Raw genomic sequence first — 17800 nt, 5'->3', positions numbered from 1 at the left:
AGTCTAAAAGCGATTTTATTTCCATTTTTAGTACTTAAAAAATGCACTGATGACAAACTGGGAATAGCGCACAGATACTTGGCCAAAAATAATGGTATCAAAGATTGTACGATACCAATACTGGAACCGATATATCGCCCATCCCTAGTTAAAAAAATAAAAAAAACTCAAAATAGTTTCCAATACACAAGACATACTCATTTAAACTCAACACATATTTTGAACTGTTGAAAATGACCCGCACAGAAACACGCTTTGACGATTTTGACGGATGTGACTTAATCGAGCGCAGACGAGTGGAATCCCAAACGCTGCCGTATCAAAGGCCCGAGACGGACACGCCCACTTGGTCCGCAAATAGCGCGAGTGCAATAAGTGACCCGGCTTGTGATCTGTAGCAGAGACGTCCAGCTGTCCGGACGTGCGCACCGCCCGCAAATTATATTTGCGCTCTTGGGTTTCACGTCCGCCTGTAACATCTCCATCCTCAGGTTTTTTCCCCTTCGGGCCTGGACATGGTCTGGAAAAGCATTGTGTCATATCTCTAAAATGACATTACGGCTTTCGCGCGCAAGTTCTCTCAAATGCCATTAACCGGCTTTTGAAATCAAACGAAGCCCCGGCACGCGCGATGGGTTTTTTAATACAAACATGTCAGCGGCGGAGAAAGACTTTGAAAAGCTCGGTAGTTATTGGAATCTTGGCACTCGCAGACTTCTTTATTCGGATAAAGCGCTTGTTAATTTACAAGAAAATCCCACTCCCAGCTTTCTACGCTTACACTTTTGGCCAGGGTTTGACGCGCCAACAACACCACTTCATAGACAGTGGAGTCGGGGGATGGAATTACTCGAAATATGTCTTAGAACTCACGTGGAGCCGTCTTCAATCTCCCACTGCGAGATGGAGTTCTCCAGACAGCCAATACGATCAGTTCAAGCTCAATCTGCTCATTCTGAGAGGGGGGGCCGGCAGACCGCACAAATGGAAAAACGCCCCTCCAGTCCCGTAGACGGACGAGCCCCTGTTCCCATCTTGTGCCGCACCGCGATGCTAAATCGTCCGGAGTGAAGGGCAAAACTCCCCGAGCTTGCCAAAAAAAAAGAAGCGCGGCGTTTTACCGTTACATTATCTGGGACGGGCCACTGACTCACCGCCTCTGAACGAATGCGGTGTAAATCTGTCCCGCCGGCTCCAGTGCAAGAGCAACCTCTGTGCTTTGCTGATTTGTCTCCGCGTTGCCCTTGTGGTGACGTGAGTTTTCGAAAAGGCTTTTGAAACGTGTAGTGATTTTGAGAGGGATTATAGTTGCATGGAGATTGGAAACCGGAAAGTCTATTATATCTATTAAACAAAGACTGTCAGTAGATCGAGTTTTGGGCGAACAATGGCTAAACTGATCTCAAAAAGGATAGAAGAGCTGCACATGTATGACTCTGGTAGACAGGTTCTCTTCGGAGAGCTTAAATATTAAATAGTTGAGGTGAAACAAAGGCTTTTTAACTTTTCGAGCGCCTTGGTTGTTTGTCATGAGTGAGTTGCATCTTGAATAGGAATATCAATTATTTGTCTTTCTTTTCGTGTGCAGTGGCTCTATGTAAGATCAGTGCAGTTTAGAGACCATAAAAGCTTCACGTTGCATTTTCTTGCTAATTGGGCCATTAAAATGTGCTAACAAAGCTTGTTCCAGAGTAAAAGGTAACATAATACAGACTACGAGTACACTACCGTATTTTCCGCATTGGCACTTAAATATTAAATAGTCGGGGTGAAACAAAGGCTTTTTGTCAGTTGCATCTTGAACAGGAATATCAATTATCCACTTATTTTTGTATAGCACTGTGAAACTGTTAATGTAATGTGTTTAATGTGTGTCTAATATGACTTTTAGTGTTACTCTAATTGATGCTTGCCATAAGGTCTTTGTCGATACAGCAATAAAGATAGATTATACAGCGCCTCATGTTTTAATATGTTTAGTTTGGCTGCACTCCGGCCGCCTTCCTCAGAAATGTTGAGTCAAATGGATTCTCTGCAGTTCGACTTCTTCAGAACTGTATCGCAGATGTGAGACAGTTGTTAAGCCCCCTCGATCTGATTCACAGTCTGGCGAGCGTGTTTACGGCTCTCGATGGTACACACTGATGGTCCTTGTCGCTCTCTTTGCCCATGACCTTAGCATTGTCCTTCTTGTAGTGGTCAGAAATGGCGGACTTGAGCTCATGTGGATGATTTGGTGGTTTTTCGCGTTCCGTTTGATGTTCTTTTTTTGGAGGAGGGGGTGTTTCTTGCACTTCCTGTTTCCCCTTGGATTTGTTATTCGTGATGCTGCTCTGAATTTGTCTCACGGGTCAGAAATATGACCTCACACAAGATAAGTAAGACATATTCTGACTTGGTTCTCGGTTCACAGGGCCGGTGGTTCTGGCGTGTTCGCAGAAACAGGGTTCTGGATAACTACCCCATGCCCATCGGTCACTTCTGGAGAGGTCTGCCCGGGGATATAGACTCTGCTTATGAGCGACATGACGGAAAGTTTGTCTTTTTCAAAGGTAAGTTGTCATTTTTTTACAATTGGTTCAGTGTTCTGTGTTTTTATTTTCTTGTGCGGTGGCTCTGTATAAGATCAGTTCAGTTCAGTTTAGAGACCATAAAAGCTTCACGTTGCATTTTCTTGCTAATTGGGCCATTAAAATGTGCTAACAAAGCGTGTTCCAGGGTAAAAGGTAACATAATCTGGACTACGAGTACACTACCGTATTTTCCGCTCTATAAGGCAATAGTCAATGAATGGTCTTTTTTTGATCATTTTTCATTTACCGTATTTTCCAGAATATAAGCCAAAAAAATGCATAATAGAGAAGAAAAAAACATATATAAGTTGCACTGGAGTATGAAATGCAGTTGCAAGTGTGAAAATAACAAATAATATCACCTATAAGTCGCTCCGGAGTATAAGTATATAAGTATAAATATAAGTTTAAGTCGCACCCCGGCCAAAACTTTTTAAAAAGGTGCGACTTATTGTCCGGAAAATACAGTATAAGGCAAAACAAAACGTGCACCACACAAAATCGCTTCAAGGTCAATAAGCACAACCAGAATGAATCCATATGTAAGGCGCACTGTAGTTTTTAAAAAAAAATACAATTAAAGGCTTTTAAGTGCGCTTTATAGTACAGAAAATACTGTACAATATTAGAAAAAAAAGTTTGAAATGTTTCCACTTTATTTCCTTACAGTTTGTTAGGGTTTTGTCTCAAATTTGGAATGTGCAGACTTAAACTCAGCTCCTCTGTCCTCTGCACACCTCACAATACACTGTAGAAATGCTTTGCTCTTTGCTGAAACACCAGATTTGACAAAGAAGGTTATTGTTTGGATTTCCTTTCCCGGGAATCCTCAGTATTTACTCAGCTCTGCCAGCGCAAAGCCATAGTTGGGTTTAGAGCCCCGGACGATAGGACATGTATAGAAAGTGTCCACATGTGAACGCCGCCTGCTGTTTAAGGTTAAAATATGCTCATCTCTTCATCTTTACAGCCAGATAAGTTTGATAGAGAAGTTTAGGTGCTTTTGGAAACCGTCCACCGTCTGGACTTTTCCTTGAAGTCATATTGTTCTAATGTGAGCTTTTTTCATATCTCTCAGATGATTTCAGGTATCCATACGCCCCCCCACCTCTTAAAGAAAGTAGATCCACATAATGTATTCTTTGTGCCAAGTGTAAATCTATTTTAGTGCGACTCGTTATTTATACTCCGCCAGTGAGAGCAGCTTGTCTTTTACAACGGCGGATAAAGTTGTTGCCGTTGAATGAAAAAGAACGCACTCAGCCTTTGATGCAATCCGGGCGCGGGCTCCAGACTCCGGGCTCCGGGCAGCTGGGGATGATGGGTGGGATGATGTCATCTCGAAGCCTGTCAGCGCGACACTTGGCGGCGTGCCATTAGCGAAGGAAGAGAGGAAGAAGTGAGAGGGAGAAACGAGTGGATAGCGGCGCACGAGAAGCAGAGTGCTACGTGTTTAGCCTCGCGATTGCTGACGTTGTATAATTCATTTAGTCATAGTACTAGCATTGGTGACAGAATAGTTACAAGTTTTGACGTGGGCTTCATAGCATATTAAATGCAAAGTTTACAGTGAATAATGGTATGACTTTCAGTGTTGTACTGCACTACGGGTCAATAGTAGCTAGTAAAGGATCATATCAGAATAGTTGTTTTGAAGGAATGCTATATGCAATATTTTTATCATCTAAACAGCTTGTATTTAAAAAAAAAAATATCAGAAACTGCTCTTCCATATAAGGGTAAAGGATTTCTGCATCTTAGCGTTTGACTTTTTGTGAAATATAGCGTTAGGTGTTAGCGTTTAGCAAATACCTGTTAAATTTGGTATGCAAGCAATACCTGAAATTGCCCACATCCCATTTGTACCGTATTTTCCGGACTATAAGTCGCACCGTTTTTCATAGTTTGGCCGGGGTGCGACTTATACTCCAGAGCGACTTATATGTGATATTATTCGTTAGTTTTCACACTGACAACCTCAAGAGGGCGCTCTAGGTTCTAAGCGACGCAGAAGAAGAATCTGCACTTCCTCTTCCTCTGGAGTTTGTGGAGTTGTTTAGAAGTGACACAGAGGAAGAAGAATTCAATGGATTTAGTGATTTGGGGTAAAACTGATGCTTTGGTAAACTTGTTAGCATGTTCTTTATGCTATAGTTATCTGAATAACTGTTCATATGTTACGTTAACATACCAGACACCACAGTTCTGTCTGTGCCTCATGTAGCTGAAGGTGTTAGCGTTAGCATACGTACACCTATTCACCATGTTCTCTAATCTCTTATTATTTTAAATTGCATTTCAAGATGAAATGTCTGTTCTTGGTTTTGGATTTTCTGAAAGAAATTTCCCACAAAAATGCAACTTATACTCCAGTGCGTCTTACGTGTGTTTTTTTTTGTCCTTCTCTATCATGCATTTTTTTTTGGGCGACTTATACTCCGGAAATTACGGTAATCTAGTCATTGAACAGTATTGCTAGTTTGTAAAATGCAAAAAGACATTATATTGCTTTTAAAATGGCAAACATAATTGATAATAGCTGGGTGTTGTCTGCTAATCTTCAAAGATCAAAATGCATAATATATTTGTAATCATGTCAGACAGATAACAAACTGGGAATTCATCATCTATACGTTGCTCGACTGCTAGCTCACAACAGTCCTAAGAATAACAAAAAAACATACATGTTCTCAGTGTCTCACAGCAGGAAAGAATCAAACTCTAAGTTCGCAGGAACGTGCACTTCCCAGAGTTGCAAAGCCGCGGCCGTAGTCATGGGGATTTTAACTTGGCACAGCGGGATCCCTGGGAATCGTTGCGTCGACACCCCTGCCCTCTCCAGATTCCGAGCGCAGCGCAAAGGGCCCAGAGGAGGTGGGCGGACAGATAAAGGGGCGCGGGATCGAGGCAGGGGATTGAAGGAAGGCTCCACGCCAAGATCTGACGCGTAATTGTGTCCCAGAAAGAGCGGACTCGCGAAAACAATAAAAACCTGAAGAATTCCTCTCGCCTCTGACATAACACGAGCCGCTGCTAATAGCTCATTACGCGCCAAAGCTCCCCAAGTCCACGAGCAACGAGCAACGGAGCCGCCTCGCTCGTTTCTCTGCTCGCTTTTCTTTATCGCCGGCCAACAAATCATTATTGCATCGGTGTAATTTACAAGTGTGCGCGAACGCTGCGCTGATTGTTCTGATTATTGTCCGTTCGCCCCATATTAACTTGTTTCATTCCATGCCAGCAGAAATATAAGTGTCTGTGATTATTGTTTATAGCCCCATTTCGTGGACCGTAAAGGATCGTATATGTATTTGGGCGTGTTGCTCGCATTCTCCACAGTCCTGAGGGAGAATGAGCTGCAGTAGAAGGGGATGTCCAAGGATTTTTTTAGCTAATACTGTACTTTTTCTTCTTTTCTTCTTCGCAGGGACGAGATACTGGGTTTTCAGGGAGGCCAATCTGGAGCCGGGCTATCCTCAAGAGCTCGTCCACTACGGGTCAGACATTCCGTACGACAGAATAGACGCAGCGATCTGGTGGGAGCCGTCGGGCTACACCTATTTCTTCCAAGGAGACCGGTAACAAAAATACATATACATACATTTTTACGAAGGCTTTTTGAACTATTTTTGCATTTTAGCGTTAGCGTTTGGGTTTATTTTCTAAGAGAGACTATAACGAGCATCGTTGTTTGTCATGTTTTTGAGGATGCAACATTTCTTTCTATTATCGGGCGTTCTTCCTTAACAAATCTTGTTGACAGCTATATTTTTGTCAGGAAATGTAATGCTATTTATGAGATTAAGAAAGTTTTGTACTAAAAACTTTGCGAATAGAGGTTTTGTTTGCAGAATTTCCGTTTTTTGGCTAATTAACAACACAGTCTTAAAGTCATGGCTCTATCTCCTTAATCAGTTACATAGCGCTATTTTTAAAAAGTTATAACAAAAGCATAACCGTGGTGTTTTAAACAATTCAATTCAAGTTTAAACCAAACAAAGCTTTAGCACTGTATTTGTGATCTATTTTGTCCAATGTCTTGTTGGCGTGATGTCAATTTTTGGCATTATCATGTTAAATTACGTTCTAAATAATGTTTCTTATATATTTTACACATAGTTATAAATTAACTAAATCTACTAAAAGGTCCTGGACAAGTCAATTGTGTCAGGGACAGTTAGTAGTAAATGTGTTGGCATGACAATAAGAATGTAAACAGTAAAAATCACACCTTTATATCTACTTTAAATAATAAAAAATGCTGTAATCTAATGGGTGTGATGCAAAAAATACACAAAAATGCACAGAAAAAATAGTAATGGGGTTCAGGGTTTAAGCTACAGGTCAAAATTATAATATTATCAAAAATCCAACTTTTCTGAAAACTGTGAAGATGTGTTTGACTGATGCGGTGTGACTGCTTTATTTCCTTACAAAAATAGCATTCTAATAGTTAAAAAATTCACTTAAGATGGGACATTTACATAATCATTAAACCGGCCATTTATAATATTAACATAAAATATCTCAAAGTAAAATAGCTTCACACTAAATTACGTAGTGTTTGTGAAATGTGTTGGAGAACTGACTTTTTTTTAAATCGCACCGCAAAAAATAAGCCATTACACCTCCAAATGCCCATTATCCCAGTATATGTACATAGAAAAATACACACAAGTTATTTTTAAATACAATGGAAACAGCAAAGGTCACTCTGTTAGTTACATTATTTATGGTTGGAGTCGGACTGCACGAGCCAATCTCTGGAAACTTACAGACTCCAACAACAAGCGCTGGAAGTTATTCACAGGCCAATTCATATCAGACTATAAAAATATAGCTGGAGAATGCAGTACGCCGTGTGTTTCACGCTGCGAACAAAACTCATTAAACAATATTTACACTGCCGCAAATCTGAGCTGACATAAATATACGAATAAACAGACTGAAAGAAATGAGGTGAGCGAGCTCCAACTCCATTTGAATTTATTCGTTTGTATCGTTCAAAGGTCGGTGTAATCCCTCATTCGTCCAGGCGTGTTCCATAGTAGAAAAAGCTTCAGTTGTAGTCATCTGGACTCAGTTTGAAAAAATAGACGTTTCGACTCTCATCCAAGAGTCATTGTCAATAAAATAATTTAGATCGAGAACTCCGATATTAATACTGTTCTGTGGTAAGACCCGCCCATTGGGCGGAGCCTTCCTGAAGTAGAAAGAGTTGTTTGTTTCAACAGAAACTCCCCCTTGTATCTACCGAGCTAGCCTATTCAGAATCTTAATGGGCTATTAGAATCCTCTTTGTCTTTGTGAGACCCTGGCTCAACCACCCTGAGTACCTGATTAGCATCTGAATGTCCTTTACCTTTCCAGGGGTTCAGAATCCCATTATAAATAACAGGAAGATGAAACCTAAGCCCTCCATTTCTGTTTAAAGAAGGTCTTTCTTTTTTAACAAAAATAGCTTCCTTGACTCCTCTTTCAAACCATCTTTTCTCCCTGCTTAAAACCTTCACCTCACCGTCTTCAAACGAGTGATTAGAGGCTTCAAGATGGAGATGCACGGCACTCTGAGGTCCTGAACTAGTATTTCTTCTGTGCTGATAAAGCCTCTTGTGTAGAGGCTGTTTCGTCTCACCTATGTACCGTTCTTTACAACTTTCTTCACTGCATTGGATCGAATAAACTACATTGCTCTGTTTTTGAGTCGGCAACTTGTCCTTTGGGTGAACCAGTTTTTGTCTTAAAGTGTTTCCTGGTTTAAAATAAACAGGGACTTCGTGTTGTCTAAAAATTCTCTGCAGTTTTTCCGACAGGCCAGACACATAAGGGATAGAAACACCCTTCCTTCTCTGTTCAGTTTCCCTTTTGTCCTGCTTCTTGGTTCTCTTCACTCTGTTGAGGGCCCAAGCGGGGTAACCACAGGCTGAGAGGGCATTTCGGACATGTTTTTCCTCTTTCTTCTTGCCCTCTGAGCTGGTGGGCACACCTTGAGCTCTGTGTTGTAAGGTTCTGATCACACCCAGCTTGTGCTGTAGTGGGTGGTTGGAACCAAAGAGCAGATACTGGTCCGTGTGTGTAGGTTTCCTATATACTTCTATTTGGAGTTTCCCGTCCTCTCCTCTGATCGTGGAACAATCAAGAAAGGCCAAGCGATTCTCCTTAGCGTCTTCTCTTGTAAACCTAATATGTGGGTCCACAGCATTGATGTGATCAGAGAAGGTTTCCAGCTCTTGTTTCTTGATTGTTACAAAAGTATCATCGACATAGCGGAGCCACAGTTTTGGAGCTATGCCTGAGAATGAGGACAGTGCCTTCTTCTCAAAGTGCTCCATGTACAGGTTGGCCACTATGGGAGAGACGGGCGAGCCCATGGCACAGCCATGAATCTGTCTGTAAAATTGTCCCCGGAATTGAAAGTAAGTGGTGTTCAGACAGATGTCCAACAGTTTACATATGTGTTCAGGTGTCAGTTTGGTCCTTTCCTGTAGGTGGTGTCTTCCTGCAGTCTGATCCTCACTGCTGCTACTGCATCAGAGGTCGGGATGCAGGTGAACAGGGACACAACATCATATGAAACCATGAGGTCATCTGGGTCCAGTTGGAGATGTTTCACTTTATCCACAAAGTTGTGCGTGTTTTCCACATGATGTCGTTCAAAGGTTTACGAAGGCCGCGAGAGAAATTGCTTTGTGTCGTGCGAGTTCGGGACAAAATAAACTCCCAAAAAATAACCGTCTCCTTCTGCCACAGGTACTGGCGCTTCAACGAGCAGAGCCGAGCGGCCGACAGCGGCTACCCGAAACCCATCAGCGTGTGGGGCTCGTCCGTGCCCCAGTCTCCCAAGGGGGCCTTCCTCAGCGATGATGGAGGTGAGCCGTGATGCGCGGGAGGTTGGGGCCGTGAAACAAAAGGATACGGGCGTGGCTGTCGGCTCCGTCGGGGGGGGAAATGGGGGTTTGGAGATGAGCCGGTGGAGAGATGTGAAACAGACGAGGCGTTTTGTTTGGATTTCCAGTTCCCGAGACGGTTTTTGTTGGATATCAGAGCTCGTTTCTTGTATCGTAGCCGTGGGACTCTGAAATGGTTTGAAGTTACGGTACATTGAGGTTCGGAAATGTCATAATAAAGACGGAAATACGAGCTGATTAGAGAAAACGGAACGCGCAAAGCGGCCGTGACAACTGTTTTGCGCTGCCAAAATATTGATTGCGAGGAGAGAGTGTTGTTGCATTGTGCGTCTTGAGTGACTTAATAAAGATTTCAAGCAGACGGATTAAGCAATTTTAGTTTAATGGTTTGTAGCTTTAGTGGCTGCGTATTGTTTAAAAGTAGCAGTGTTGGGAAAAGAACTACTGGAAAAAAATGTGTACCAGGGTGAAAAAAGTGGCCTTAGATAACAAGTTATTGATGTATTAAGAATAGAACATTTTTGGAATTACTTCGAAATTGTATTAAAGGGAATTTTTTATGATATTTATTATAAGATCGGTATCTATTATACATCAGTTTTGTTATTCTAATTAAATTATTGATTAACGGAAAGGTGCAGAAAGATATTAAACCCAAAAAGAATAAGAAAAACCCTTGAACACGGCTTCATTTCTCTCTATTTTCTCTTTTGCTTCAATGTGTCCAGGTTTAAATTACTCTCCAAATTGTTTAGTTTGTTTTATTGACGTAATAATGAATGTAATTTGTCAAGAAGACACTCGATTTCACTGCAGAATTTTGGGGCAAATACTATACAATACACTTTATTTCTATCTAACACCTTATTTTCCCTCCTTCCTCGTCTGTCCGCAGCCTACACCTACTTCTACAAGGGCTCAAAGTACTGGAAGTTCGACAACCACCGGATGAAGAGCGAGCCCGGCTTCCCCAAGTCCATCCTGCGGGACTTCATGGGCTGCAGCGTGGACCTGGACCCGGACAGAACCACGGACGCCGACACCGAGCGCAAGCACCCCGACGTGAACCGGCCGCCCTTCAACCCGGACGGGGGCCGGGACGGGGACAAGGGCAAGGACCGCGACCGGCCGGACAAGGAGAAGGACGCGGGACGGGGAACGGATAAGGACAGAGGGGAGGAGGAGCGGGAGGGACGGGAAGAGGAGACGAACGAGGTGGACGTGGTTCTGAAGGTGGACGACAGTGAGCAGCGGACCATGAATATCCTCATGGTGACTATTCCCCTGGTGCTGGTGCTGTGCATCCTGGGACTCATCTACGCCATCATCAACACGCTACAGAGCAAAGGAGCGCCGCGCCTGCTGGTCCACTGCAAGCGCTCGCTACAGGACTGGGTCTGACCGCTGGGACCCGGCGGGCGGCGGACTCGGAAAAGGGTGCGGCGTTGTGTAAATGTGGTTTTACGAGCTACTTTGGAACGGTAGAAAGTTGCGCGTCCACGTTCTAGAATGTGTCGTTTGGTTGCGCTGGACAGGGAAGATGCGGAACTTTGTGCCAGTTTTTGTTTCATGTGGATAGGATCAGTCATTACGAAGATACATCAGGTCGACAAATCTGCAATCTGAAGGTTAAACAGTGAATTTTACCATGGAATTCTGACCCCAGCCTCATATAACCAAGAAATATAGTGTTTTTTCCATACATTCAAATATTTAAGCAGGCACTTTAATGTTGGCCTGAACACTCATCCAAATTATTATTATTTTTTTTTCTTTTTTTACATAATTAGTCAGGCTCTTGTTGACAATATTGCCCCAAAAAATATTATTATTATTATGTTTTTTTTCAATGAGCTAAGTAAGGACCTACTCCTAAAAAATAAGAAAATGTGCAGATGACATAAAGATAACGTATATTAAAATATTAAGCAAATTCTTTCTTTCTTTTTTTTACATATTCATTAGTCAGGCTCTTGTTGACTAAAATTTCCCCAAAAACTATTATTATTATTTTATTTTTTTTCAATGAGCTGTAAGGGGTCAGACTTCCTCCTAAAAAGTAAAATAAAATATGCTGATGACATAAAGATAATTAAAATATTTGTTATAGTTATCAAACAGTTAAAAGACCTGTAAATACCGTAAGTACCTCATACAACCACATTTATACAACGTTCAAACCTTCAAACGAACACAGCCCCGCCCTGCGCACTTGCCTAATCAGATTTCCTCGCAGTGGTCCACACCAATCTCTGTTCAGTGGCTCAACATTTCATAAACGTGGTAGCTGATCCGTGCAAATACCAATCAAAAACACACACTCTCATATTTCATGGTGCTACAACACAGTCTATTTACTGTACGTGAGAGCCGTTTGCACATGTTTCTTTTCTTTGTCTTGCGTGATCGCTTTGTTATTTTATTTTTATTTTATTGGATGATTTCCCCCGCCCCACATGCATTCTCCAATCTCAACAGAGGCGTATAATATTACACGTTGTAGAGAAATGAGGGAATTCGAGGAGCTGAGCGATACTGTAAACCTTATTATCTTATCCACTGTCTCTTTCCTATCTCTACAAATTGAGTACACTCTTGATCCCTCGGGGCGCTGCAGAAATGTTGCATCTTCTAGCAGTTTCATGTCATTCGTTGGGTCATTTTACCCCAGCGAGAGAGAAGTGACTCTCCAAAGAAACTTACAGTAGTGTGCACAATCCTTATAGGCTTGAATACGCATTTTGATTACAGATTAGTTCAATTATTTCACTCACAGCAATTAAAAATGAGCGATTGCCCCTCTAATGTAGCATAACATGTTCAAATTGGTCAAAAAGCTTCATCCAGTGTTAAAATGAGTCAGAATTAGCTGCCGTTTTACTTTGCAAAGTGTGTTCGGTTTGGCTGGCCAAGCTATTTACTGCTATTCACAGACTAAACGATCTAAAAAGTACTATATTCTACTTTCATGCGTGTAGTTAATGGCCGTCAAAACGTCGACAGCAAAGTTTTCTTTCCTTCCCTTATTTGGCAACCCATTCCGAAGCTCTTTGACGGGTAAAGTAAACCGATATCACAAGAACTCGTTCCATTAACCGACTGATTCTTTGCATACTTCCGTCACGGCGACGTTTAGATCCGTTTTGTTTTGCACAGCTCGGGCTAATAGTTCATTTAAGAAGCTAGCTCAAAATGTGAAATCCCATTCATCTCCTCCTAGGGTAAAAGAAAAAACTAAAGATACCGAAGCGGCTAATGTAGCGTGCAGCGACTAATGGACTTTTTACTGCTCATGTTTTTTAAGTTACATTTCCAGTGACCTCACCCGTGACCCGTGGCTGTGTGATGTCCTAGCGGGGCAGGATGGAGGCTAAATTGGTGTGGGCTAAAGCTAATCCGCTTCATTAAAAAACAGCAGGTGTGCGCAAATGCCGTTGACCCCCGCGACCCCCGAAAGCAAACCTTGAACTCGGGAGGAACTAAAAACTCCCTGTTTCTTTTTTATCTCACGGGCCAGAGGAAGGATGAAAGGGAGTGTGCTATGTCTGCATTAGCCGCGCAGGAGATTAGCCACTGTTTGTAGGCTTCGCTTTAATTAAAGAAGTTTCAGAAGAGAAGAGTAGGGTTTCTGAAACATTTAAAACACATATTTGAAGTGTTGTTTTGGGGATAAAGGAAGAATCCAGATGATTTGATTCAAAAAAAGAAAATAAACAAATCTAACTCATCGTCAAACTTATGTCGTCGCGATTTGAAGCTAACGGTGCGTTCCAGACAACTGCTAACTGAGGTTCTTCCCACCTCCCAGTTGAGAAAATGCATTGGAGCTCGAACTGGTTATTCCTACTTGTGATCTCAGAACGTCCCGAAATAGTAACAACAATGTAATTGCCAGAGAAATGACAATATTCTGTTATTTAGCCTGTGGTTTAGCATGATATTGTTTACATGAGAATTACTTCAGCTGGAACGCTCAAGTGGGAAATAACAGAGCTCTCAGTGGCTTGGAACGCAACAAAAGGATCAATACTCATAACCACAAGAGTAAAAAACAATCTATTTCTGATTTAAATTCTCTCTCTAAAAGCCCACTTTATGTGATTTTCAGTTTGTGTCGGGCCTTTTCACAAACTCCGATGGATTCGCAAACACTGAACCCAAAACAATTCCTTATTTCCTCCCATGTTCTATGTAGTTTCTGCAGTTTCCCATGATACATTGTGGTCACATAGTTTGTATTAGAATATAATGGTTTTGCTGATGGCTGCAGGGATCCAGGCACAATGAGCTCTTTTTGTGGAGTCTAGTGGACATTAATTTCGGACACACATGTTTAGTGTCCGAAAGTCTTCACCATTGAGTCCACTGTTGTGCAGGCACTGACGGGGCTTTTACTGCAGCGTGAAATGTGTGACCACACTTGGGCAATCATTCGGGATTGTTTCTTGTGACTGTGTCTTGAGTTTCTCGGATTGGGCTCATCCGCACATTGTAGAGACTTTTAAACATCCTTTTGAGAGGATTGCAATAATACGGATTGATTTAGCCGATTAGTTATTAGGCATTTTGGTTGATATCAGTAACTAAGAGTGGGTGGTAGTGACAAAAAGGTATATTCCAATTACAATAACAGGAAGATATTCAGGAAATCCAACAGAAATGGGCCAAAACATGACTTAAGCGGTGCAGTGCCTTTCTGTTTAGAGTTTGCATCTTCTCTCCATGTCGGCGTATGTTGAGTACTTTGGTTTCCTCTAACACTAAAAACATGTACAATAGGCTTGCCTCTGTGGTCAGAAATGTCCTGAATATAACGTATTTTCCGGATTATAAGTGGCTCAGGAGTATCAATCACCAAAAATGCTAAATAGAGAAGAAAAAAACGTATATAAGTCGCACTGGAATATAAGTTGCATTTTTGGGAGAAATTTATTTGATCAAATCCAAGAGCAGACATTTAATCTTTAAGTACAAGTTAAAATAATTGGTGTACGTATGCTAACGCTAACACCTTCAGCTACATGACGCACAGACAGAACTGTGGTAAGTGTCTGGTATGTTAACGTAACATATGAACAGTTATTCAGATAACTATAGCATAAAGAACATGCTAACAAGTTTACCAAAGCATCAGTTTTACCCCAAATTACTAAATCCATTGAATTCTTCTTCCTCTGTGTCACTTCTAAACAACTCCACAAACTCCAGAGGAAGAGGAAGTGCAGATTCTTCTTCTGCGTCGCTTAGAGCCTAGAGCGCCCTCTTGCTGTTGTCATGTGAAAGTAATCAACATGTAACATCAACAATAACGAATAATATCACATATAAATCGGCCAAACTATGAAAAAAGGTACAATTTATAATCCAGAAAATACGATATCTTCAAAACAAAATTCACACTAGTAATTTGATATTCGCCCAGCTCTGTCAGTGACAGTACGATATGTTTTACTTGGATTCACTCGGATTACGGTTGTTCGTGCAGATTTGCCCAATTTGAAAGCGTGGAGGGGTCAATAGGAAATCAATGCCAGAGAAAGTTCTATCTGCTCCGGCATAAACAATGTGAGCTGCCAGCCTGGCCAGAGCAGGTCAGGCCGGCCAAGCTCACGTTACACACATGTGGACGGATGTGAGGAGAAGTCGCATTTCCTGAAGCTCAGACGACCACAAAGAGAGCGAGGGGGGGTTAGAGGAAGGACTGACCCCTCCGTCCCAGCGCTGGCACGGTGACGACGGCTGCTGAGGAATAAGGAGGGGTGGGAAACTCGGGGAGAACCAGCGGGCTTTGATGGCTGGAGCTGGAACTGGCAGCGGCCCATTTGACCCAGATTCTGTTGTTAGCTTAGCAACAGCGCGGGCCAAAAAAGAAACCTAAGCTAACAGTAGGTGACAGGCCTCCTTTATGAGCCGCACTTACCGTGTTACACCTTTTTAACGTCCTACGTAGCGATCGAGTTGCACGATACTCGGTCGTCTATTGTCTGAGGGCTGTGTGTTTGAAGCCACTTGCTAATTACTATAGTGCGCTAACGATTAAGACGATTTTGAAGTGGTGTTTGAATATCTAGTGACTGGAAAGGAGTTCACTTCAAGGTTCCCACACTCCGTTTGTGTAGGAAGAAACAATGGACCATAGAGTAGATGTGGAACTTTTCTTTACATCGACAATATGTTGAAAGGAAACTGTGTAAACTTGTTTTACACAACGGAATCTCTGTATTTATCACTATTTTAAAGATACTGTATTTTCTGGACTATAAGTTGCACCTTTTTTCATATATATTTTTGCCCGACTTTGGTGCTACTTTTACTTACATTTATACTTGTTTACTTATACTCCCGAGCGACTTATATGTGATATTATTTGTTATTCTCACACTTGCAACTGCATTTCATACTCCAGTGCGACTTATATATGTTTTTTTCTTCTCTATTATGCATTTTTTGGGCTGGTGCGACTTATACTCCGGAAAATACGGTATCGGTATTTGTTTTTCAGGTCAGGGCTATTTTTATATTACAAGAGATAGTACACGTGTCTTGGAGGGCAAAGTTCTTCCGTAATATTTCTAACTTCATTTATACAGCACGACAAGTCTATAGTCATTCACTGAGAGGTTAAGTCATCGAAAGTGGCTTAAGACAGCTTATGTTTGGTAATGTATTCCACTCTGGCGGGCGAAGACGGGCCATGGCCGCCCGCCGCACAGCCAACACTCCAAACAAGACAGGAAAAGTACGTGAAAGGATGAGGAGCTAACGCATAATCGCCCATCACAAGCTGTCTGGCCATTGATCCCGGCCAGCGCAGTCGATAATGGTTGCCGGGAAACTGTGTCCGGCGTCCATCACTCGCCTCGTCCACATCTGCGCCCCGGTGGTGTGGGGTGATGGGAGTGGAGGCTGGGTGGGGGGCGGGTAGAGTCGGCTAATCAGCGTTAAAAGCTCCCCGGCCCCCACGTGGTCCGGTGTTATCTCCCGCTGTTGGAACATCAGTGCTTGGACAGCTTTGTGTCTGGACAAGCTCAGGGGGAAAATGTCGACTCATACGGCATTGTCAGGCGTCTCCAGTGGGTGAACGCTAAAGGCTACAGGGAGGTTAGGTTTCCCAGCTCAGGTTACCACTTAAAGCATTACCTAAGCGCGCCGCAGGCTTGGAAGTGAAGCGGATCTGCAGGTTCAAAACAAATGTTAAAGGACACATATAAGGCTAAATATACTTCTTTTTTTTTAGGTTTTAACCATATTGTACCATTCTTCCTTCATCAAAAACATGCCTGGAGTTGTGTTTAGCTGCATTCACGCTTGTTCGATGAGTCCTGTTTCGTAAGATAAGATAAGCCTTTATTTGTCCACACAATGGGGCAATTTCAGTGTTGCAACAGAAGTAAAAAAAACAGATAACTTATAGAAAGCTTTAAGTCCTCTCCTCTGAGCCTCAGCAAAAACTCACATTTCGCAGTGTTGTGATGTAGCGCGGTGGCCATAAATCATCACCAGACTCAATCAAATTGTGTTCATTTAAAGCTAGCATGTCAAGGGCAAGCTAGCTTTAGTTTATTTCCTCATGGTAATTCACTCTGAGTTCTGACACAGATTTTGCTGCGGGATCGCCTCGCAGATATAAACTAACGTATGCTTTTAGTAGTTTAGTAGTTCTAAACATGCCAAAACAGGTACGCTAGAGCATGTTTAAATGCTAATAACAATACAAACAATGTCTAATATGTGTCCTTTAAGTTCAGCTCTGGATAGTTCATTTGGTGCTTTTCTAGTTTCATGAGTTAAACTTCTGAGTAAAGGGCTTTGCAGACACAAATATGAACAATCAATGAAAGTAATTAGCCACACAACCTATATAGAGTTATAATTGGAGCATCCTCAGGCAAAAGAAGTTGAATCATGTGAATCAATGGGCCCCGCCATTAACCAGGCGACTAAGACTGTCCCCTGTATCATTAATAAAGTTCTTTATCTTATCTCATGTTTTAGCCCAAAGCAGCAGCTGTTTTTGTCACTCCTGATTATATATATTGAGAATGAAGAGGAGGATAATCAATGGAGGCTTGTGTAGTGCTGAAATGAGAAGGTGCTGGTACTGCCTGTTCCTTTAGCCTGGAGCAGGGTGTGTCCCGGACAATGGCGGGTTATTCAACGGCATTTAGAGACAGATGAACAGACTCAGCCATTCTTCCTTTACGTGGTTTTAATTCATCAAGTTAACTGACAGCAAAACAAGACTAAACCTATGCGGAAAACCCCCTTTTTACCAAGTTGTTTTGATCGATTTCAAACTGTTAACGCCAAAGTGCCATG

At 42.2% G+C, this 17800-nt stretch overlaps 1 protein-coding gene across 1 annotated transcript in view; it reads left to right on the top strand.

Annotated features, from left to right (window-relative positions):
• The window catches only part of mmp15b (matrix metallopeptidase 15b), a 29961-nt gene extending 18657 nt beyond the window's left edge, over positions 1–11304 (top strand). Inside the window, exons 7-10 of the mRNA XM_072464729.1 lie at positions 2414–2552; positions 6001–6151; positions 9324–9442; positions 10377–11304. Coding sequence (XP_072320830.1) covers positions 2414–2552; positions 6001–6151; positions 9324–9442; positions 10377–10882 — 915 coding nt within the window. The 3' untranslated portion in view covers positions 10883–11304. The remainder of the gene's footprint in view (positions 1–2413; positions 2553–6000; positions 6152–9323; positions 9443–10376) is intronic.
• The last annotated feature ends 6496 nt before the right edge of the window (positions 11305–17800 follow it).

This window comes from Eucyclogobius newberryi, unplaced genomic scaffold (genome assembly GCF_026437365.1).
Source record: "Eucyclogobius newberryi isolate DKJ021-1_F unplaced genomic scaffold, fEucNew1.0.hap1 SCAF_5, whole genome shotgun sequence".
In the NCBI taxonomy this organism is placed as follows: domain Eukaryota; kingdom Metazoa; phylum Chordata; class Actinopteri; order Gobiiformes; family Gobiidae; genus Eucyclogobius; species Eucyclogobius newberryi.
This window is presented reverse-complemented; position numbering and strand designations above follow the sequence as displayed.